Source organism: Carettochelys insculpta, chromosome 24 (genome assembly GCF_033958435.1).
Source record: "Carettochelys insculpta isolate YL-2023 chromosome 24, ASM3395843v1, whole genome shotgun sequence".
NCBI classification, from domain to species: domain Eukaryota; kingdom Metazoa; phylum Chordata; order Testudines; family Carettochelyidae; genus Carettochelys; species Carettochelys insculpta.
The window spans coordinates 9,153,969-9,177,833 of NC_134160.1; the positions used below are offsets into that span (position 1 = coordinate 9,153,969).

The 23,865-nt window shown below is 45.9% G+C and overlaps 1 protein-coding gene across 2 annotated transcripts in view; it reads left to right on the forward strand.

Moving 5' to 3' along the window:
• MAN1C1 (mannosidase alpha class 1C member 1) overlaps nucleotides 1-23,865 on the forward strand; it is a 109,917-nt gene that overhangs the window by 81,472 nt on the left and 4,580 nt on the right. For both annotated transcript variants that reach the window (XM_074976151.1, XM_074976152.1), the window contains exons 6-10: nucleotides 6,046-6,140; nucleotides 12,786-12,909; nucleotides 16,387-16,480; nucleotides 21,293-21,408; nucleotides 21,534-21,753. In XM_074976151.1, the coding sequence (XP_074832252.1) occupies nucleotides 6,046-6,140; nucleotides 12,786-12,909; nucleotides 16,387-16,480; nucleotides 21,293-21,408; nucleotides 21,534-21,753 (649 nt within the window). The remainder of the gene's footprint in view (nucleotides 1-6,045; nucleotides 6,141-12,785; nucleotides 12,910-16,386; nucleotides 16,481-21,292; nucleotides 21,409-21,533; nucleotides 21,754-23,865) is intronic.

Genomic DNA, 23,865 nt, shown 5'->3' on the forward strand with positions numbered 1-23,865 from the left:
CTTCCAGCAGTGCTCCACTGAACATAAGTTAATCCCCCTGTAACAAGAGGCTAAGTCTGTTTTTATGAATATTGAACTCCCACTAACAGTCTTTTAATTAAGCCTCACACAATTACCTTATGCTCACCATGCATGTCTCATCTCTAAAGATCTTTTCTCAGACGGACAATTTCAGCAAGATCGTTTTTCAGCTCGGTACATTGCTCCCTACTGAAAGGCATTTGTAGCGAACTTTGCCTTCCTTGTTATTTTGCAGCCTAAATATAGGAAATACCAGGAGAGTTGGGGTCAGTCCAAATTCCTTGTAATTAAAATGTTAGCTTTTTAGAGGCAGCTGTTTGGAAACCCCCAAACTGTTATATTTTTGGTGCAGCAAAAGTTTGCGCTGCTAAAGCGGGGGCCAAGTTATGGCGAACAACATCCATGCACAAGAAGCTTTTCTTCAGTGAGCAAGTGTCATGCACTGCTGAGTGTGTGTTACAAGCCCCCCTCTGTGCTAGTCCACAGTAAATATGAGTCTGTTACAACCAGTGTTCCTGCTAATTTTTTCCATATATGAGTGGAATAGATTTTGTTATGTGCACCAAGGCCTGTGCAGATGTGTACTTGGGAACCCTGGTCGCAACCCTCAGCTACTGAGTTCACCGCTCTTCACAGCTCACTCCTTCGGCTCCAAAGAGTCCCAATTCGTTGCCCGTGTTTGGACCCAGACATCCATCATCACATGTATGGGGATTCATCTGGGATTTGAACCCTTTGAGAAGAGGAAGTGAGTAATATACATATATACCTCATAGCACTGGAAGGCTGCGTCTACACGTGCACGCTACTTCGAAGTAGCGGCACCAACTTCAAAATAGCGCCCGTCGCGTCTACACGCGTTGGGCGCTATTTCGAAGTTAACTTTGACGTTAGGCGGCGAGACGTCGAAGTCGCTAACCTCATGAGGAGATAGGAATAGCGCCCTACTTCAACGTTCAACGTCGAAGTAGGGACCGTGTAGACGATCCGCGTCCCGCAACGTCGAAATTGCTGGGTCCTCCATGGCGGCCATCAGCTGAGGGGTTGAGAGATGCTCTCTCTCCAGCCCCTGCGGGGCTCTATGGTCACCGTGGGCAGCAGCCCTTAGCCCAGGGCTTCTGGCTGCTTCTGCGGCAGCTGGGGATCTATGCTGCAGGCACAGGGTCTGCAACCAGTTGTCAGCTCTGTGGATCTTGTGTTGTTTAGTGCAACTGTGTCTGGGAGGGGCCCTTTAAGGGAGCGGCTTGCTGTTGAGTCCACCCTGTGACCCTGTCTGCAGCTGTGCCTGGCATCCCTATTTCGATGTGTGCTACTTTGACGTGTAGACGTTCCCTCGCAGCGCCTATTTCGATGTTGGGCTGAGCAACGTCGAAGTTGAACATCGACGTTGCCGGCCCTGGACGAAATAAGCTATTTCGATGTTGGCTGCACGTGTAGACGTAGCCGAAGGGACCTTGAGAGGTCATGAAGTCCAGTCTCCTGCATTCACGGCAGGACCTTCTACCATTTCAAGCAGACTTTTTTTTTTTTAATCTAACCTGCCCCAGATCCTCAAAATGCCCCCTCAGGGGTTGAGCTCACAACCCTAGGTTTACAAGGCCTATGCTCTAACCACTGAGCTATCCCTCTCCCCTGGGATGGCTACCCTCCTGGCTATCAAACCAGGGATCGAGCAAGAGACTGCAAAAGAATGAGCATTGGTTGTAACACCTTGGGCTGAAGAGCCACAGCCAGTGTTCCCTCTAATTTTTTCCATCCATGGGCAGAATAAATTTTGGTTTGTGCAGATGCACACTGCTGATTACTGTGCACTGTGGGAGGCTGTGGGTGTTCTGCTAATTAGCTGGGCAGCACCTGAATCTCTCCTGGGTGGCCACCCAAGAGCTCAGCTTACAGGCTGTGTAGCTGGGGGTTGCTAACAACTCATATCCTGTGGGGGTCAGCCCACAGGGGGATTTATAGCAGATGGTGCCCACAGGGTCACACAAGGACTGATAGGAGCAAGGGGTCTGGGAGAACTGTCTCGCCCTACGGGGGGGAGCCCTTTCCCACGGTGATGGAGCAATGTTTCAACAGGCACGAGGCCCGCAGTGAATTCTGGCTAACTCAGAAGGCTTCCACTACAGACGCTGCTTCCTCCTTCTCTCCACTGCCACTCCCAAATGCGGGTCATGGTTTAATAACACCATCTCATGAATGATATACTTATGCTGGAATTTTATAACCAGATGTGCAGAGGTCAAGAGATTTTTCCTCTGCCTTGAATACTTCTGGCAAACAGACGGTCTGATCTCGCTAATCTCAGTGGGAATTCTACCAGCAAATGGTTGCGCAATTGGACCTTAAGCGACCAGTAAATGACCCTTTTCAGAAACTCCCATAGTGCTGCAGGCCAGCTTCTGCAGGAGGGAGGTTTCACAATGGGAGGAAATGACTTGTGTTTGTGGTGCCATCGATTTGTGGAGGTGGGTGAGAAGCTCCATGATTAAAGCTGCATTTTAGATGAGTTACAGGAATTCCGTCCTCTTGGGCTTTCTCTGCTGAGAACACTCTCAGAGATCTAGTGCCCAGTTCTGCAGCCCATCGTGCTCCCAACTTCCAGTGACTTCAGCTTCACAGAGAAGCTTGGGCAGCAAGCTAGAGAGATCTCAGCAGACAGGTCAGTGTCTGCCCTGTTTTGATTCAGTGCCTCCTCTGCCCCCAGTAATCCAGTCATTGCTCATGGCTTTCACTTCTGAACCAGAGCCTTGTACCTTCCTGCTACTGTAACAAAGGCTTGAGAGCCCATGCAAAAGCTCAGGTTTGCTCAATGCTTTATTTCTCCGAGCAATAGTGTCCTGCTTTCTTACAATTATAATGACAGTGTGGACTAAAACAGGGGCCTCGAGGTAGCAGGCTTGTGCTTGATATACTGTCACATACAGGCTTCTCTTGCTCAAGACTAATCTCTTGAGCGCAGATTACAGCCTGTATCAGTCTGCCCCCAAATAATTGTGTGCGGTGGCTGTCTGCAGCAAGCCCTCCTTTGGGAAACCCACAACTCAGAAATTAGAAATTGAAAAGGTGATAACTTAGCAATGAGGCCAGGGATCCTCTCTCATCATCATCATCATCATCATCATCATCATCAATAACCGTGGGCTCAGCACCCATTGGTGCCTGATGCCTCTCGCTAGTTCCTTCCATCTTTCCCTATCCAGTGCACAGTGGCTTAGTTTTTGTAGACTAGCTCCACACCAATCTACTACATCATCTATCCATTCTCTGTGGGGTCTGCCTCTCCTATTCGAACCATCCATTATGCCGCATACTATGTTCTTGATTTTTTCATTCGTCATTCGTTCTGCAAATATGTCCAAATAGTTGTAGCTTCCATTTTATAACTTTCTTCAGCAGGTTCTCTTTTGGCTGTATCGTCCTATATAATTCCTCATTGGTGACTTTCTGCATCTATCCCATTCTCAGAATCTTTCTATAACAGCTGCTTTCGAGCACCAATATTCTTCTTGTCAAATCTTTTATCATCACCCATGTCTCACATCCGTACAACATGCTGCTGAATACATACATTTTCAAGACGCCTTGCTTCGTTCTTAAGCTAATTGCTTTGCTTTTCCAGATCTTATCTATTGCCTTGAAACTCGCTCTTGCTTTCGCTATTCTAGTCGCTATTTCCTTCTTACAGTCTAGATCATACGTTATGTTGCTCCCCAGATATGTGAACTTCTCTATATTTTCTAGTTCAATACCATCCACACTGATCTTCCTTTCTATTTCCTTATCTCCAAATACCATAGTTTTTGTTTTACTGATGTTCATAGTCAGTCCGTACTGCTTCCCTTCTTCGTTTAACACCCACACCGTTTTCGCTAGCTTCTCCTCATCTTCCTCAATGATAACTATAACATCCGCGAACCTCAAGTTGTTAATCTTTTCCCATGCACAGATACCCCTTCTACCTCTTCCTTGATCTTGCCCATTGCTCTCTCAGATGTGCGATGAAGATACTTGGCGATATTGGATCTCCTTGTCTCGTGCCTCTACTTGTTTTAAACCAACTTCCCAACTCCCGACGTGTTCTCACTGCTTCCTCTGCATTATCATTGATATCTTTCAACAACCGTATTAGTCTGCTATCCACTCCGTATGACTGCAACACCGCCCAAGTCACTTTCTGATCTATACTGTCAAATGCCTTTTGAAAATCGACGAAGCAAGTGCATACATTTTTGTTCTTTCGTCAAGCTTTCTCCGCTATCAGTCTTAGTGCCAATATCTGCTATATGGTACTTCTGTCTTTTCTGAACCCTGCTTGCTCATCTGCTATATGTTCTTCTTTCTGTGATCTCAATCTCTGTCAGTATCGTCATCAGCACCTTACCTAGATGACTCATTAGGGCAATCGTTCTGTAGTTCTTGCACTCCAATGTACTTCCTTTCTTGGGTATTGTACTAGCACATCTTGTCCATTCCTTAAATGCCTTCCCTTCTTTCCATGCTATATTACATAGTCAGTGTATTTCCTGAATCATGCTTTCTCTGCCATATTTGATCATCTTTCTGGAAATTACTTATGTGTAAAGGTGTTCTTGACATTAGAAGTAATATGAGCTATCAGCAACCAGAGGTGGAAGATGTACCTAAAGTGTTACTTGAGTAAAAGTGCCACTGCTGGGGGTGTGCATGTTTTACTTAAGTACAAGTTACCAGTGTCCAGCTGGAAAACTACTTGAGTAAAAGTACATGTGTGGCACATCTAGGTTGTACTCAAGTATGCAGAAGAGAGAGCACCTTTACTCAAGTAACTTTTTGGATACTTTTCCCACCTCTGTCAGCAACCTGCGTTGTAAGATATAATCACTGTTAGAAATCTCCTGTAATATTGATGTATTCAATTCTGCTTCCCCAACGCACATTCCTAAGAGGGAACCAACTCAAATCAAAACAGCTCAGAGAGGCGCATTTTGTAACCATGCTCTAAGCAAAGCGACGAACCAACTGCACAGTGTTGGTGTTAGATTAGAGCAGCCAGTGGTGTTTGAAGTGGAGACCCCTGACCCAAGCAACTGGTCTTTGCTCAGTAGGTTAAAGGAGACGTTCCAGTCACTCAGAGAATGGAAATCTGTGCCTAATTCATTTTATCTATTGTTCCCCCAGAGAATGCAGAACTTGGCTTTGAGTTCATGGGAAAATACTTGCAAGGATTCAGAGAGTCCGGAGAAGAGCTGGATGTAGCAATGGGTGGCTGAACACCTACAGACATTGCTATCTTCAGGCAGCAGGAAGCATACAGCTTTGGGAGTGATAAGAGCTGCACTGAGGTTGGGGCTTCACTAGCCTAACCCAAGCCAAGTTCACTTATGAGTCTGGGACGATCTCTGATTTCACAAGGAAGCAATGGAAAACATGGTGGCTTGGAGCCCTACTTGGTCAAAACTTGGCCGTTTTAACTGAGTTAACTTTTCTAAGTTCAAACTAAAACTCCCAAGGAGTTTGTCTGTAAGAATCAAAGCCGAGGGCAAAGCTTCACACAAACCCCAGTGATCTGAAACTCCCAGATGTCCTTACTGCCAGTTAGGTTCCAAATAGGAACTTTCAAACTCACTGGCCCAGACTCTGCATCAGAAGGTAACAGAATTGATCCTTTACTTGTCTAGAAAGGGTGATCCCTTATTTGGTAACGTGAGCCAAAGCTGCACAGCTCACATCCATATCCAAAATTTAAGGCTGTTGGGATCCAGGATTTAAGACTGATCTGTTGCAGATATCTAGGGCCATCCATAATTTCCAGTCCATATTGCAACTTCCTCAGGGTTAATTAGTTCCCTCCCAATGGATAGGCCTAGGAGTGATCCCACTGGTTTTAAATGAGAGCCCGGTAATGTCTCCTTATTCTTACACATTTTATAATTGTGTATGTCTGTTTGTGTATGGAAAAATGAAGTTTAGGCAAACCAACACGACTGACAAGGGTGAGCAATAAATTGTACTTATTAACTCTCCTTTCCTCTTTTTGTGTAACAGGTATTCAAGAGCAAAGCTATTGAACTTGGAGAGAAACTTCTACCAGCCTTTAACACCCCCACTGGTATCCCACGGGGCGTGATAAATCTGGGCAGGCAAGACACCTCATTACTTTCCTGTTGTTCGTAGGGGGTTGTTGTACTGAAAACTTGTAAAGGAATGACAAACCACTTTGCCCCAGACAACATAAGAGCTGACACATTGAGTCAGACCAGGTGCCATTTTACTCAGTATCTTGTCTCCAGCAGCGTGGCCAGAGCTTCAGGGGGAAGCGTTCTAAACAAGGCGATTACAGAGTGATTACAGATTTTCTTCCACACTCAGCTTCCAGAGGTTGAACCTCTCTAGTTGAGAACTCTCTCGTCCAGCGAGACTGAGGGACAATAGCTAGTTTGGTGGAAGAGTTCTTCCATTGAGCTAGCAGTGGCTACATTGTGGTAGGCTGGCGTGGCACATCTCTGTGCACATTTCACATACCTGTGCTGATACAAGTTTCCTGTAATCTGACATGATTTTAGTTAGCTGGATGACCACTTAGCATGGGTGTGGCCATGTTTCCTGTGGTCCATAGAGTTTGTTTACAGCCACCAGCCTGGTTCTGTGTTTTGTGCTGTTATGTAGCTGCAATTTACCCCTAAATATCTTCTAAGAGCCTAGTAAGCAGTGGAAGTGTTAGTAACGGTGTTAGACAATATTGACCTCCCAAGGTTCAGAAAATTCTGTCACCCAGCACCAGTCAGGTCCTGAGGATGCCAGACTAGAGAGTTTCAACCTGTAGTAATTAGAGATTTTGGGTTGCCCTGAGCTTGGAGTTGGAGTTGCCCATCTTGACTAATGTTGTTGATGGAACTTATTCATTTTTTTCACCTGAGTTATACTTTTTAGCATCTTCCTGTAGTATTTCCCCTCCTGAGGCCTGGAGGAGATTCGTTTCAGCAATTCAGACTCCAGGAGGCATCTTGGCAGTAATCAAGAGTGACTCACATTAAACCCAGCTGTGTTTTATTAATTTTTAAGCAGTCCACATTTTCTTCCTTCACTTCCTGGCAGAGGTGCCCCATTGGAATTGCATGTTCCCACTCACATTGTCCTTGAGTCTTATTTGTGGGCCTGCATTTAGAGCTCTGCTTGCTCTGCGCATTTTGCAGTGTGCCAGACCGGATTTAGGATGCTACCGTTTTAGATATTCACAGGCTCTAAGCATGGGCACTGAGAAATAGATCTTGTGGTAAATGTCAGTTTTGCGTCTAAATGTGTATGAATAACCATGGTCCATGTTGTTTTTCTGCTTGCTTTGGCTCCACAACATGCGTGTCGTTCACTTAGATTACAACTGTACGTAAACTGCTTCTGTGACACAGCTGCAGCTTAGACAGTTACTGCAGTGACTCCTGTTGCGATAGCTAATCCACCTCCCTGAGGAACAGTAGCTAGCTTGATAGAAGAGTTCTTCTGTTGAGCTAGCAGTGGCTGCATTGTGATAGCCTTGCATAGCACATCTCTGTAGACTTTATACATTCCTAAGAGGCATACCTGTGCTGTTGCAAGTTTTGGGGATAGACCAGGCCTTTGGGCCACAGCATCGCCTCTGAGGTGTGTGACATAAAGTGGGGTGCTGAGGCAGATGGATTAAATAATTTGCCCAAGGTCACTTAGTAGAAGAGACAAGAACATAACCCAAGTGTCTTGATTTTCCATCCCCTTTCTAATTACTACACAACTCTTCCCGCTCATCACGACTCATTGATTCATGCTGATGCCAGCTAGGTAAAGTCCCTGGGATTTTTAAAAACTGCCCACAAGCTCAAGCACAGAGAATAGGAAACATAGCTTAACAAAAGCCTTTCATCCTGCCTTCTACCACAGTCATGGAACAGCCATGTCTTTGTTCATCTCTCACTCCACAGCTGCCGTTGGTTTCCTTTAGCCGAGTTAGTCTGTTTCAGCAAAAACAATGAGTCGTGTTGCACCTTAAATACTGACATATTTATCTGGGCATAAGATTTCCTCAGCTGGACCCCACTTCATCAGTAAAGCCCTGTCCTCTAACCCTTTTATTGCTACTTTTGCCACATTTTGCAACCAGTATCTGCTAACTTAGAGAAACCCAGCAGGGTCCAGGCTGGAGGAAGTCTCACAAACTGAATATTCTTTTACTGAGGTTCTGAACAAAACAAACATAAGACCTGGCACGCGGCCAGTTCTGTGTCAAGGTCCTGATGCAGTAAGGAGAGGGATCACCCTGCTTCTGTTCCCATGGGCACTACTGCCTTATTTTTCCAGTCACCTCAGTGCAGCCTTCTGCCTTGCACTCTCAAATCTTCCAGTGTGCCTCCCCATGCCCTGGGCCCTTCTCTTGAAAAATCCTTCCCTCCGTCCCATCAGTCTCTAACTACAATCTTGTCACCTTCAACCCATTTGTCTCCCATGATCCTACAACATGCTGTCTGCCGTTGCTGCCTACGCTTCTTCTCCACCTGCATGGTCTTTGATTCCGTGTAGTCCAGCTCCACACCCTGTTCCAGAGCAACTGTTGTCCAAAGTCCCTAGTAGCCTTCCTCTTTCTAAGGGCAAGCCGTGGTGGTTCTTATTGTACCTCTGTTTTTGATGCCCACCTTAACTTTTCCTCCTTTCATTGTATTTGTAGCTCAGCTCTCCTTGTGTTCCTCCCACCTCTCTGTCTGCTCCTTAATCATCTCCTTTTCCCTGGTCTTTTGAGATACTTGAGTTTCTGTGTTTATTATCAACCCCATCCCCACACACCCACCCACACCACTTCTCTCTTGGAGCTTTCCTCCACTCCCATGTGTCCCCTGCATAGACCATTCCCATATCTATCTTTGTAGCCCCAACGTCTCCCTTTCTGTCTGAAATGTCTTCCCCCCTGGATGTTCCTCCACAGTCTCACACTTTCTCATATTGAACTTCCAGATCCTTGTCCTACTCTTCTTCTTTCTCTGTTAACAACTTCCACCATCTTTCCCCTGTCCCAGGTTTGTCATCTCATTGCAGTCCTCTTTCCTACTTGTCTTCAAGCCAGAGGGCTGGCGAAGGTGAAATCTATTTCCAGATGGTTGTGTTCCTTCATTTGATCGGCAAACCTCTCCCACGGTTCTGCTTTGAGTCCTTGGTTGACCAACCCCTAGCAGCCTTTTAGTCAGCAGTACCAAGCATTTGGGATGCAGATTTTCAAGGCTGTTTGATTCACCTCTGCCTGCTAGGCGTACTGCAGTCATAAGCAACACAGTCCTTAGCATTGTCCAGTCAATTTGGGACATACTTAGCTTTAAGCCGCTGTCATAGTTCAAGTCACCTGCACCTGTATTCCTCTGCTATGGTCCACCAAGGACAACTACTCCCAACCTTCCCCATCTGTCACCTGACTTAAGTGGAGACATGCTTCTTTCTCCCTCCTGACCGGGGCATTTTCAGGCCGCACAACTCCCCTACACAATTTTCTTCTCATTAAATCCAACCGCCGAAATGACTAGCGGCTGACCATTGCTTTCTCCTCCAAACTGATAAACCGTGTAACTGCCCACAGTGGAAAGGGGCCATGCAACTTCTCTTAGGCAGGCATGTTGTTTTTTTTTTAAGGTATAGCACTTTAAAGTGTTACATGACTGCCTTTTTGTTTTGATAGAACACAGTCTAACACGGCTATCTCTCTGTTACTATTGTTAAGGTGGAAAAGGTTCAGGAAAGGGCAACAAAAACTATTCTGCATATGGCACTTGTTCCAAATCCCTCAAGATTAAAAAGACTGGGAGTTTTCAGCTTTGAAAAAAGAAGACTAAGTAGGGAGATGATAGAGGTCTAAAATCATGACTGGTGTGGGGAAAGTGCATAAGGAAAAGTTATTTTTTTGTCCCCACAACAAAAGAACTAGGGGTCACCAAATGAAATTGATGGAGAGCAGCTTTAAAACTAACAAAAGGAAGTGTTTCTTCACACAGCACATCGTAGGCTGGGGAACTCCTGGCCAGAGGAGGTTGTGAAGACCAGGACTTTAACAGGGTTCAAAAAAGAACTAGGTAAATTCATGGAGGTCAGGCCCATCAGTGGCTATTAGCCAGGATGGGTAGGAAAGGTGTCCCTGGCCTCTGTTTGTCAGAGGTTGAAAATGAATGTCAGGAGAGGGGTTGCTTTTGTGTCTGCCTGTTCTGTTCACTCCCTCTGGAGCACCTGGCATCAGCCACTGTCGGAAGACAGGATGCTGGGCTAGATGGACCTTTGGTTTGACACAGTGCAGCCGTTCTGAGGGAAAGCACTGCACAGAAAGCCTATTAAAGCAACAAAAGAAATCTACACGTGTGTTAATAAATTGACCAGAAATCAACCCCAACTCTAGCAAGGACTCTGATAGGAATCAGTCGTTCAGCCCCATCCAGAGATTTGCCTGTGTTTATGAGTTCACAATACCTTTTGCTCAGAACAAGAACTCCATGAACAAGTTGGGCTGTCCTTTGTACAGCCCGGATCTTTGCTCTTGAGATTCCAGGAGCAGCTGATTAGTAGACAATGGGCTTTCCCTGGGGCATAATAGCTTCAAAAGGCTGGATTTCTGTGTAACTGGAGGGGTGAGGTACACTTGCTTTCATCTCCCCAGGAAATCCACTTACCAAAAGTTCATTTTTGTCTGACACATTGTTTAAAATTGTCCTTCAAAGCTCCTAGCACCTAGGTCTTATGTTGGTTGTCTCCCTCGTGCCTCAAGACATTACCTACAATCCCACAAATGTCTGCATTTTAATGCGGTGAACATCTACGGCGCTTAACCGTAATTCAGTGAGGTTTGTGCAGGAAATTGTTATTTCTGTCACAGCAGCTTAAGTGATTTCTGTTTGAGATCATGTTTCCCTAGTCTTTTAATGAGCAGGTAAAGAAAATGTGATCATTAGGGTCCAAAGAGACAGATACAGGAAACACCCGTGAGATCATTTAGTAGTGCATCTCTCCAATGGCAAGATATGGTCCTCTGTGGTAGATATGGCCGATATATTACATTAATATTGCACCTAACCTCCCTTGGATGGAGTTTGTGTTTACTGTAAAGCATGCCCTTCCTCCAGATATGGACCATGGGGTTCCTAGCCCTGCAACAACAGTAATTCCTGGAACAGCTGTTCTAACTGCAAACACCAAAGTTTGCAGCCCGTTTTGGACAGAAACGGAAGAATATCAATACATATTACAGGGGGGATATGCTATCTACTGCAAGGTTTGCAGCTTTTCTCTGGAGGCATAAAAAATAGTTCTCCACCTAAAAATGATTCGGCTTTTCCCAGGAAACAGCAACATTTTTCTGGAGAAAGGTCATTTGTTTTAGCCTCTGATCAATAACAGAAATCCTTATCTTCTAATATAGAAGCCTTCAGGCGCCATCTAGTGTTTTTTTCATAGTTGGAGCGATGGTTATAGCTTCCTTAAAAAAAAGGAAAGTGCGTGATTGCAATACATAATATTGTCATTATGTACCATGGAATCATGGCAGTCAAGGGATCGCGGCTGCCTCACTGCTGGAAAGAGGACTGTTAGCTAGCAGGTGCAGGGGCTATTTTGAGATCAGTCCCTTAAAGCACAGGTCACTTTTCTTGTCCGTGTAGATTTGTGAAAGACAGTATCACTGCAGAGAGCTGTAATTTACAGCAGCACATTGGGGGAGGGAAACAGGTGAGTGAAAAACCAAGCCCAAGTAAGATTGTTAGTGATCAGAGAGCTTCCCCACTGCCTCTTCAGCAATCCATTTCTGCCCAGTGTGAGATCTGATCACCCATGTTCCCACTGTCATTTTCCAAAGAGCACGCTCCCCATTAACAAGATGGGGATTTTCTCCCCTTTTGCCTGGAGTTGGCAGAACTGGAGTTTAGTGTAAAGAACCGTGGCTGGTGGAAGGAGGGTGAGATGAAGGGTCTAGTCTGAGTAGATCCAAATAAGTGATGGCTTTGTATAACGACTAGTTTCCTTTATACAGCGTCTCCGACGTTTCTGGAGGTGTATCTGGCTCTTTGTTCTTTGTACGTTCGGTATGATGAGGACCAGGAAGTTAGGGTATCTCAGAGGAGAGCATGTAACATGGCTGTTACATCCCTATCAAGCCTGGGTCAATTCCTGTGGCCATTTCCCCTTCCCACATGTTGCATGGTACTATGTGCTGGTTTGGTTGCTGCCCCGCCCGCACCTGCACCCAGTGACATTAAATACAGAAGAGCACAAAGAAAATGAAGATCCTTTTGGGGCTAGCAAATGTCAGATTAGAGGTGCTGCACCACAAAACTGGGTTCTCAAGCCTCCCGAATTTACAGGGTGTTTGGAATCTGGAATGGGATTAGCCCATTGTAGAGATGGAAACCAGCTGGAAAACGTGGGTTCAGATTCCATATTCCCAGTGTGCCCTTTTGAAAATGCAGCCCTTGCGTGAGAGCATCAAGGGGCTGGGTCATGCCCATCCCCACGGAGGAGACTGTGGTTATTTGAGATTGCCTTCTCCAGTGGACCTGCTCAGTCTTATTTGCATTGGGCCAAACTGTGTCTGTAATGTTAAGTGCTCTTTGTGCCACCTCAAGCATTCAACGCGAAGGATCCCTATAGCGCTATGAAGACCCACAGTATGGGTTTCGCACCGGAGGATGAACACAGGAGCTGCCCAGGGATTACAGAGGGAGAGCTTTGCCCCAGGATTGTGGAGAGACCTGCTGTGTTTGACTTGGTAACGAAGGCTCCCTCTTTTGTCCTTCCAGTGGCATGAGCTGGAGTTGGGGCTGGGCCTCGGCAGGAAGCAGTATCTTAGCAGAGTTTGGCACCCTGCACTTAGAATTCCTGCACCTCACGGAGCTCTCTGGAAACCCAGTGTTCGCTGAAAAGGCAAGTACATTACTCCCCATTCTGTGCTGAACTGCGTGCCCCTCACCCCGGCCTCTGGGCTTCGGACATAAAGTAGCATGTTACATGCAGCTGCCCAGAGGAGACTCTGATTCTAGCCATCTTTGCTCTATAACCCTTCCCCCAGAAGCAGTCGGGGGGAGGGCATGAAGGGTCGTGTGCCCCCAAAGACTGATGGGCAGGAGGGGGAAGGGGCTGGCCAGCAGTTGGCAGGGGTCAGTGGGGGAGGGGCTGGCGCCCACAGGAGGGATCTGCACCCCTCCCCTCCCCCACACTCACCGGCAGCAGTGGAGGACTCTGTCCTCCTGGTGCATCGTCCGGGCAGGGGCGGGACTGCTTTCATGCTCACTGGCGGAAAGCCAAGCAGGGTGAGCTGGGACCGTGTGGTTCTCCCTGCCCTGCCGCTGCTGGTGAGTGTGTCAGCTGGGCCCGGCCCCCGCAGCCCAGCTAGTCCCACAGTCGGCCTCGGCTGGGGAAAATGGTGGGGTGGAGCAAAGGGGTGGGGGAGGGTAGAGGCATGGCTTGGGGGCAAGGGGAGTTGTCCCGGCCCTTCCCCGGGTGGGGTGAGTGTCATGTGGCTGGTGGCCTCCCCAGTCGCCCCTTTGTCCCCTCCCCCCACTCAAAAGAGAAGCCTTTCTGGTGACGATCCAGAGAAAAACATGTGGCCATAAATATGTGCCCTGCAGCGGTGACTGACAGGCTGTGGCAGGCAGCTGAAGGGAGCAAGGGCCACAGCCAGGGACCCTCCCCTGCAAGTGCCTTGCTTGCAACCTGTCAGCACAACACCTCAGCTCATCCCAGGTGGCACAGGTCCATCTGGCTGCCATGGCAGAACGCCAGGCTGCGTAGGTGCTGTGCCGACTGTCTCACTTGCAGGCCGTGTTCCTTTACGTCATGTAAGTGTATCACGTGAGAGAATTTACTAAACCACTCGTGTGTTCACCATGCCGGTGGGTCTAATGGCTGCTTCTGGATCTGGCGCACTCACTGTGGTTTTTAGGAGTAGGTCTCCTATTTGTGCACCAGTCCTGTGCACTGACCACACCCTGAACTCTCTCCGGTTCTGGTGCCCCACTTTGCAGTGGAAGACTCTTACAATTTTGTAATTTTCTTTGGCCTGTCCCCATTCCTGCTTCCTATAGTGGTGGTGACTGACAGATGTCTTAGGGCTTTTTGTCCCTCAGTCTTACTAAGTTGAGGCAAAAAGCTAGTCCTAAATGAAGAGGAATCAGCTACATTAACCTGTCTGGTGCATCCCAGAATGGTAATGGTTAATAACTCTGGTATGTTAGTATTACTGCGCTCCTGGAGAATTGCAGCTTTAAACTCACTTTAAATGTAATGGTCCAGCCATCAGGATTTTCGCAAATGTCTCTTCTGTGGGGAGGGTCTGACAGTTGACGCATTGGATTCCTTTGGCAACTTCTAAATTTAAAATCTGTGAATATTACACGTTCCCTCAAGGGTATTTTTCAATTGGTCTTATAGTGCATGTGAGAGCAACTTAATATACTGTTGGATATCAGCTATCATTAGCCTTGCCCAGGTGCTCCCTGAGGAGCTCACTGTGAGGGAGACAAATCACTCCGATTAGAATCCAAACCTCCCTGTGAGTTTGCTGAAAATGCATCACACCCAGAGCACCAGTGTGTGGTGAAAATACTCTAATGCTTCTCCCTGGATTTCCAGTGAAATAGCTTGAGGGCAGACTGTTCCCAGGAGGTTTCACAGTGCTCGCCTGTCACCCTGCTTGCTCAGTGATTTGGGGGTCAGGGACAGAGTCACTGAAAGGAACGGGAATGGGGGAGCAGAGTAGAGAAAAGCCAACAGACACCATGAAAAAGTAATGGAGAGAGATGGTGTCAAAGCAGAGAGAAATTCTGAAGAAGCAGAAAATGAAGGAAAAGCAGAAGCCAAGGAAGCTGAATGGGAAAGCTAAGAAAAGAATGGAATTGTGGGGATGGAGAAGAGAGGCTGCTGATACAAGAGGAAAATGATAAAGATAAATTGCAGAAAGAGGAGGGACTGGTAGGAGAGGTACAAGAAAGGTGGGGGGGAAGGAGAACTGAGGGGCTGAAGGACACATGAGCGCCCAAAAGACAAAGGCGGTAAAGGGGAGATGGAGTTTAAATCTAGAGTTAATCACAAATTCTTTGCCAAATTGTGCTGTATTGGAATAGTCTGGTCCCCCTCTTCCACTCCCCCCAGAAGCCAATCAAGTTCCCCTTTTCTGGCTGCAAACCCAGCAAATGAATTAGGTGAGAACCTTTCCTGCAGTGGCTTCTCCTACCCTGAATGTGCTCATTATATCCCACAGCAGATATCGTGTGGGGCAGGAGATAGCACAGATAGCATGGGAGAGAGGAAGCACAGGAGGATATGGGCTCAGCCAGTCATCCAAAGGGAAGTGAGTTCAGAGGAGCAAATCAGCTCATTAGCACACCGCTTGAGACTCGTGATTTTTAATGGGAATGATGCCCATCTGTGTCTTTGTTCAACTGTGTCATCAATGCGCCATGGAACTAAACGTCAGTAAATGTCATGCAGTACAATAACTTCCTTGGAAACATTGCCTGAAGTCCATGGCCAGCCTTTGGCATATAAATTTTCTAATCTAAAAGAATGTTTAGAGTATATGAGCTGTTATGCCAGTTGCAATGGAATATATACTGCCAACAAGCTATTTTCATCCCCTCTGCAAAAGTCCTGTAGTAGTGGGTTGAAACCAACGAAGGCTCCAAAGGTATTAAGTGGGGCTGTTCTAGGCATTCAAGATCCTGATTCGCCAAAGTATTTGAGCACGTGCCTGCCTTTAAGCATGTGAGTGGTCCCGTTCAATTCAAAGTTAAGCAGGTGCTTATGTAACCTGTGGAACTGGGACATGGGTGACATTCTAGAAATTGTTCTAAAAACCGAAAGAATGTAACAATCAATATTAGCCCCTTGGAATAAAATTGCTATAGAAGGGTCACTCTCTTGAGGACCCTTCTCTAAGGGATACAGTAGTTTTTTATTTTCCAATCCTGATGCAATAGTAGCATGAACAGTAAATGATGTTGCCCTTGGACCATTTCTTTTTGAGCTGGATGTTAAAAACAATAGGAAGAAAATTGTTCTTGTTAACTTTGTGTCCAGAGGTGTAGGTTGAATATTGAGAGAAACTTCCTAACAGTCTGGGTGGTTAAACACTGGAATAAATTGCTTAAGGCAGTTGTGGAGTCTCCATCATTGGGGGGGTTTTAAGAACACATTAGGCAAACACCTGTCAGGGATGGTCTAAATAATATGTAGTCCTGCCCTGAGCGCACTTGGAAGGCCTAGATGACTTCCCAAGATCTCTTCCAGTCCTACAATTTGGTGAGTCTAATAACAGAATTTCTCTGGTTTTGCTTATAGTGCAGAAATATTGGATTTCTTAATGGAAGAATAGAAAAGGTCTTGATGGTTTTCTCTTTATAGGTGATGAACATCCGCAAAGTCCTGAACAGAATTGAGAAACCACAGGGCCTGTATCCTAACTTTCTCAGCCCGGTCACTGGGAACTGGGTACAGCGTAAGTATCGCTCTCTTGTTCCAAGCTGTGCTCTTGAAATGCTACTGATGCCTTTACACTGTCCTTTGGAAGGTGATTTGTGACTGTAAGAGCAGCGAGCCAAGGAAATTTCTCATCTCCCTGATAAAAGCCCTCACTAATGCTGGTCAAGGAACTCATTATCCACAGTGATGAGACAAATGTATCCTTATTGAGAAGCTGTGGTATAATCATCTTTCATGGAAGTCTTATTCCCAGCTGCCTCCAGAGTGAGGTTTAGGACCCGTAGTACATTGTGCATGGTAGGATTATGCTATGTGAGTCATTAGAAGTTGGCATGTCTCTCTAAGGCTCACTTCCATGATCCCATTGTCCCCGCTGGGAGTTACACAGGAAAAGCTCCAGAGACCTGAAGAGATTTGGCCAGTTCTCTAGATCAATACGGCAAGTAAAAAATCATTTGGCAAAGCAGTGAGAGAGGGGAGTTCGACCCCAGAAAACAACATGAGGAATGAAGGAGTCCTGCTCTGGTAGCCCACTAGCCAGTCCAATCAATGCACTAACGCACCAGTTACCCATGGCAGTTGCTGTTGGATTTTCCTGTTGATACAGTGAGATAGATGTACATGTCTGGGGGTCCTTCCCTTGCAGCACTATTAGGAATGCAACACTGGTCTTTGGGGAAAATACAGATCTTTAACCAGGTCTTCGAGAGGAAGGAACATGAGGGATCATGAGGACAGTAGAAGTGTAGTGGAATGAGGTGCTTTATTCTGATCTCGCTTCTTCCTAAGCCACTTCCCCCTTCCAGTATCCTGAGAAAAGACTATGCACCAGTTGTTGTTCAAAGGCAAAGTCTTGCTTTCCAGTTTGTGTGTGAATCCTGACTCCTTTGTCTTGTTTCTCCCTGTGTGCGCAGAACCCCTGCTTCTGTCCTTCCCACTCCATTGTATTACCGGTCAGACAGCAGAATTTTACTTGAGGCATTGCTGTGTAAATTAATCAGGAAGTTCCATAGAGGCTCCTTTTACTTTGGTCTCCTCACTGGATTCAGATTGGTCCCAATTAAGCAAAGTTCATTGAAACAATTTTTGCCTTATATCTCTGCAACTCTTTCCTTCCTTTGTGACCTTTTTAACACCATAGTAGCCCTAATTGTAAGTGACAGAGCAGTTGCACAGCTGCCATTGTATCTGGCAGCTGAGACTGCACTAGCTGTGATCAATCCATGACCTTTACCTGCCCTATCAACACCCCTGAACAATAATTAACAAGGGTTGTGTTTAAAATAGTCCCAGCAAAGCATCTTGAGCGACTACGATTTCCCAGAAAACTGGAACGTTCCTTTATTTCAAAGAGGAAAAAAGAGAGTTCTCTGGTTTATCCCATTAATTGAGTTTTTGAATGATCTGTGTCCCCTAGTAAGTGGCTTAACCTGTCCCTTCACATTTGTGTTTGTGGAGTAATTGCCACATTTCCACTTGCAAAATAAATCTTGCATCTTTGTACTACATCCTCGTGATGCTGTTTTCTTTAGGTTACTATTGTTTGCATGAGCACAGTACATTTCCCCAGACAGAGTGCTAATCCTGCCTGTTTTGCAGCATAACGGGGAAAAAAATATGACTTGTATTTGTCAGTCTTCATTGTGAAAACTGATGCTAATGCACTCTTCCCAAAAAGCAGCATCCATAGTGTTCTACTTGTAAGTGACTAGATTTAAGCATGTAAAATACCTTGCTTGGTATTTAGTGTTAATCCATTTTGGTCACCAGTTCAGTTCCGTTTAAGTCCACTTATTTAATTCATTTTAGCCACTCTTCTCCCTTGTTTTATGGAAAAGGAGGATGCTAAGCAAAGAGGTCTGACAGGTCAGATATAGGTTGCTTACCTGGGGGATCAGCAGGGGAAATTGCTGGACAGGTTTGTATCTTTAAAATGCAGCAGGGGAACCCAACACTACGTCTTTGGAGCAACTAAATTCACCCTTCTTATGAGCAAGACAAATTAAGGTAGATCTATTTATTAGGCCAAGACTTGTGTAGTTGTAGACTTTTTTTTTTTTTTTGTAGCTGTTTCTGTAATTTTGGTTTTTACATATAGAGTAGTTAACCCTGAGCCAATCAAATGGCAAGACTCCGTCACAAATGAGGAGCTTTGGAACAGAGCAGAACAAGAACCACTTAACGTTCAAATCAGGAGAAGAGAGTGGGGATGACTAAGCCGCACTTTAGAAAACCATCATCCAGCATAGACTGTCTAGCTTTCAAATGGAACCTGCAAGGAAGACACAAAAGAGGAGGACCTCAGACAGACAATGTGGAGAAGATCTGCTGAGATTGAAGGAGAACAACAGGGGTATTCCTAGGGTCAGCTGGAAGTTTTGTCCCTAGACAGAGTGAAGTGGAGAAGACTTGTAGATGACTTATGCTCCACTCAGAGTACAAGGGTTTAAGTTAAGTAAATCATTGATTAGGCCTACCCAACCACATGTTAATAACGGTCCCTGTTTGCCTGATTTGGAATGAGCTGGAGGCATGTTTGATGCCACAGGACTAAAGAAGAATTCACCAGCTGGCTAAGACAGTAGCTGTCTCGATAGCACTGCAGACTTCTTACAGCAGTAGCACATAAACTGGATCCAGGATCTGAACCTGATATGGAGGGAGGTGAGAGATTGTTCAGCCTACGAAGTCTTTGGAGACAGCTAAGAGTTGCCACGGTTGAGGGAGAGCGTAGCTCTGTGGTGTCCAATGCACTGACCACTAGTCACATATGGCCATTTGGTCAGTTGAGGGTGTCTAGTTGGCTAGGGCAATAAACATATTTTTCAGAATAACGTGGCTAGTTCACTATAGCAGTAGCCTCTGTAGTGGCTGCTGCTTCAGAACTGGTTGGACCACGGTTGTAGCTGTTCCACTACAGGGAGGGAGCTGTGTAGTCTTTCGTTTTCTTCCTTGGTAAAAGCCATTTGCAATAAGCCCTTTTCCTTAGAATTGGCATGTTTCCCCTAAAAGGTGTGGTGGTGGCCAGAGCAGGTCATCAGACCAGCGTAGTGAGAATGAATGGTGGACCTCTGCTGCAGTAGTTAACCTTTTGAAAACTAGAGCAGCGACTCCTTGATAAAATTCATTGCTTGTTTACATATAGGACCTGAGAGGCAAATTCTGGCCTTGATTTTAACAGTTTTGCCCTAGTGCTCTTGCGCTGGTGATTGTTCTGACGTACCTAGGATCGTTCAGCTTCCCTGTAAAAACAACCTGCAGTCTGTGTTTGTAAAATGTTTTATCCTCTTTCCTGAATCTAAGCTTCTAATCTTTTTGTTTTGATGTGGATTATTTTACAGTTCATTGGATACATACTTTATCAGGGATGTTGCACTTCAGGTCAGTCAAATATGTAGCTGTTGATCTCTCCTCTAGAGAGGATTTAGTATTCAAAATAAACCTCAGGATTGATATGCTCACACGGAGAAGTGAAAAAACACAACAGCTAATCCAAAACCCCTACTGTATCTACTTATGTTTAATATGAAATGCTACAAACATATAGGTGGGTAGGCCTAATTAATAGATGTACCTTAATTTGTCTTGCTCAGCTGAAGCATGAACTTGGCTTCTCCAAATAACTAGTGTTGGGTTCCCCTCTGTTGCATTTTCAAAGTACAAACCTGTCCAGTGGTTTATCCTGCTGATGTCCCAGGTAACAACCAGCATCTGGGGTGTCAGACCAATTTCCCACAGTGATTGCTTTGCATGCGCATCTTCAGTAAGGTCATACCACTTTGTAGTCTGAACAGGCAGCCTTGGAAATCTGATTTAAAAATCCACTGCGCATCTCCCCACCCCCTGGCTTTATTTTTAATATCCCTGAAACCTAGGACTTCTGCATGAGGGCTGTACCGCTCCAGGCAGAGACGAGAAACCACTAGTTCACATCAGCAGTGATGGTGTTCTCTGCTTAAAGTTCTGTCCAACCATCCTTTTCTGCTGTCATGCTAATATCCAGTTCTCATTCTCCCCTTCTTCCGTTTGCCAAAACCCCTCTCCATGAGGGGAAGAGCCAGAGGTAGGGCCACATCCTCAAAGGTATTTAGATGTCTGACTCCCATTATATTCAATGAGAGTAAGAGCTTCTCTATACTTACCAGAGAGTTGATGCTCCAGAGGTCGATCTTCCAGATTTGATTTAGTGGGTGTAGTAGGTATGTGCTAAATTAAATGCTGAGGGCACCCCCTGCCAGCCCCAAAACTCCTCACAGCCATGGGGAGTGAGGGACGTTGACAGGAGAGTTCTCCCCCCCCGCCCAATCTCCCGCTTTGGGGACAGGGCACAAAATTGATGTAAGTTACGTCAACTCCTGCTATGCAATTCATATTGCTGGATTTGTGTATCTCACGTTGATTTTCTCCTGTAGCATAGACCTGGCCTCATGCACCTGAATATTTTGAGGGTCTGGACTGTGATGCCCAGTGGACACGTGCAGTTGCAGATCCATCTTTACATGTGTCTGCTCTCAGTTTGGTAGCCAAGTTTTAATTGCATAAACAGGAAGAATCTTCAATTTATCACATAAATAAACCTGGCAAGTAAAAACTTTAAATGTTTTATTGAGGGCAATGCCCTTTATGAAAGACAGACTGTTTTCCTTCTGGTTACACTTTCCTTCTTAATTTTCTAAGAAAAAGTTAATGCCAGCTTGCAACAGGAAACCAAAAGGGGGAAGAAATATAATAAGGTTAGAATTGCTCTGTCTTGTAAAGTGACTGTGCATCATAGATCATGTGCAAAAGTAGTTATGCAGCAATGTCTTGTGCCCTTCCACTGTTACAGACCATGTCTCCATTGGGGGACTGGGAGACAGCTTTTATGAATATCTGATCAAATCCTGGCTGATGTCAGACAAGAGAGATGCTGAAGCTAAGAAGATGTATAATGATGCGATAGAGGTAAGTTTGATTGCTTCAGCAGCTGTGTGTCTTATAAGGACTGTTTTGTCTACAATGTTAGTCAAAGCAGTTTGGTTTTTGTTCCTACAAGATGTGTTCAGATACTGATTTTTCATACATTTTAGGCTATAGAAAAACATCTGGTTAAAAAATCTGCTGGAGGATTGACCTACATTGCAGAATGGAGAGGTGGTATCTTGGATCACAAAATGGGCCATTTGGCTTGCTTCTCTGGCGGCATGATAGCCCTTGGAGCAGAACAAGGAGGAGAAGAAAAAAAGCAACATTATATGGATCTAGCTGCAGAGATTACTCACACATGTCATGAATCTTACGCACGCTCAGGTAAACATTGTGGATTAAAATACTGCTGATAAATTACTGTGGTAGGTAAGGATTTACAGCCACTAAAAAAATTGAATCTCACATGTGAAAGGATTGCAGTAAATCTTTGGTCCTTCTGCAGCATCCTCCATCAAACTAAGCTGGCTTTTAACATTCATCTGTCCTTGTAGTTCCCCTGTGAGAGAGTCAATATTGGTATCCCTATTTTGGACTGGGAAATTGAGGCACAGAGAGGTAGAGTGGCTTATCCAAAGTCTTACAAGAAACCAGTGGCAGGCCTGGTAACTGACCCAAGATCTCCTGAACCCCTGTCCTGCGTTCTAATCACAGAGTCACACCTTTTCCCTACAAAAGGAGTAATCTGTTTCTCTGCATCTCACATCACAGCCGCACTTGTGGGGAGCACCAAGCCCTGTGGACCTGCAGGCTGTGCCTGGCAGGGAGAGGAAGGATCTTTGTACGCTGCCATTTCCCCTCACTCATGGCTGGGAGAACAGCAGCATGGGAAGGTTTTGTCCATGCCTTTGTTTGCAGGCTCCACCCCCCTCACTCCCACTGGCCAGGAATTGCAGGAAATGAGAGGGCTATGGGACGGTGCCCACAAGTGCAGGGCAGCACAAAGCCATCTGTGTCCCCCCATGAGCTATACCACGTAGGTGCCCTGGTCCCCAGTCCCTTCCCATTCAGACCCGGCAACCCCATCCCCAGCCTGCTTCTGCACCCCACTTTCTGTTCATACTTGACACCCCACTTTTGCTTAGTACATCCCGTCCAGATCCTGTATGCCCACTTACAGCCGGTTCCCCAGCAGCCCCCTCCTGCACACTGAACCCCTTATATCTGGCCCTACTCTAGAGCCTAGGGGGATCGACAGAAATCTGCTAGCCCCAGGACCCCGGAAGAAATACTCTGACCCTAGGGTAAGCCCTGAGCTTTGGCTGCCGCCACCTCTCCCCCAGTGAGGCTTCTCAGTTGGAGGCCATCTCTGTGAGGGTTGGTTTTATTTTCCTCCTCATCCCCTCACTTTTGTGGCCACATCCATAAGGTAACGTATTCAGTGCAGGCACAGTAAAGCCTAATCATGGGACAAGTATGGTGATCTCTTGGCAAGTGACACTTCAGGCTGGAAGCGTTTGTCTTAGATCCAGAGACACCTCCTTTTGTAAAGCACTTTGTGCTCTACAGAGGGAAATCATTTCTAAGAGTGCCAGGTATTGGTATTAGTATAGTGTGTAATCTGGCAAGACCTTGTAACCATCCTCTAGTCCTCACAGAATCCTTTCTGTGGTTAGCTCTAGGCATGCCCAGCCTCGACATGCTTGTAATTATATGATTGTTACTCCTTTCTCCTGAACATTTGTGTAGCACATCTGAGGATAGGTAGCTGCAGTCTGCTGTCTAGGCGGCTTGCCTGCAACAGGTCTGGCTTTGATCACTGTTCTTTTGGATTGTTTCACGTCTTAACGGCATCAACAGGCACCTATTTATGAGCTGCGTCTAGCTCATTTGCCTAAAGCATCTCTGACAAACGTCCAGACAAGCTGAAATTGCATTTGGACGCTCTTTTTACAGCACTTAGAGAACTGCAGCTGGGCCCACCCGGCTGCAACTGCCTGGAGCCATTTTTCACTTTCAACTGGATGCCTCAACACCCAAAGGATAGCACCAAGCCAGCCATTAGTAACTATCCTGCTGGCAGCATCAGCTTGCTGTGTTTCAAATAGCCACTGTGCACTTCACCTTTGTCTAGTTGTCAGGAAACAATGCAGATTGTTTGTGCTTTAAGTTCCCCCTTCACTTGCTCATCTCTCATAGCCCAGGTAGGGCAGATAAGGTGTGTAAACAAACAAAATGTGAATGTGAAAGGTGGCCTTTTGGCTATGGCACCAGAAATGCAGCCAAAAGATCTAGATTTTGTTTCCATCCCTGCCACTGGTTCTGCATGATCTCGGACAAACTCTGTGCCTGATTTTCCTGTCTGTAAAATAAGGGTGATGATTTTCTAATTCACAGGGCACCTGGGAGTGCATTAGTGCTTGGAGAACCTCGCACAGAAGGCACTCAAGAAAGACAAAGCAGTAGTAGTTTTATATTGTTTTGTAATCAGAAAAT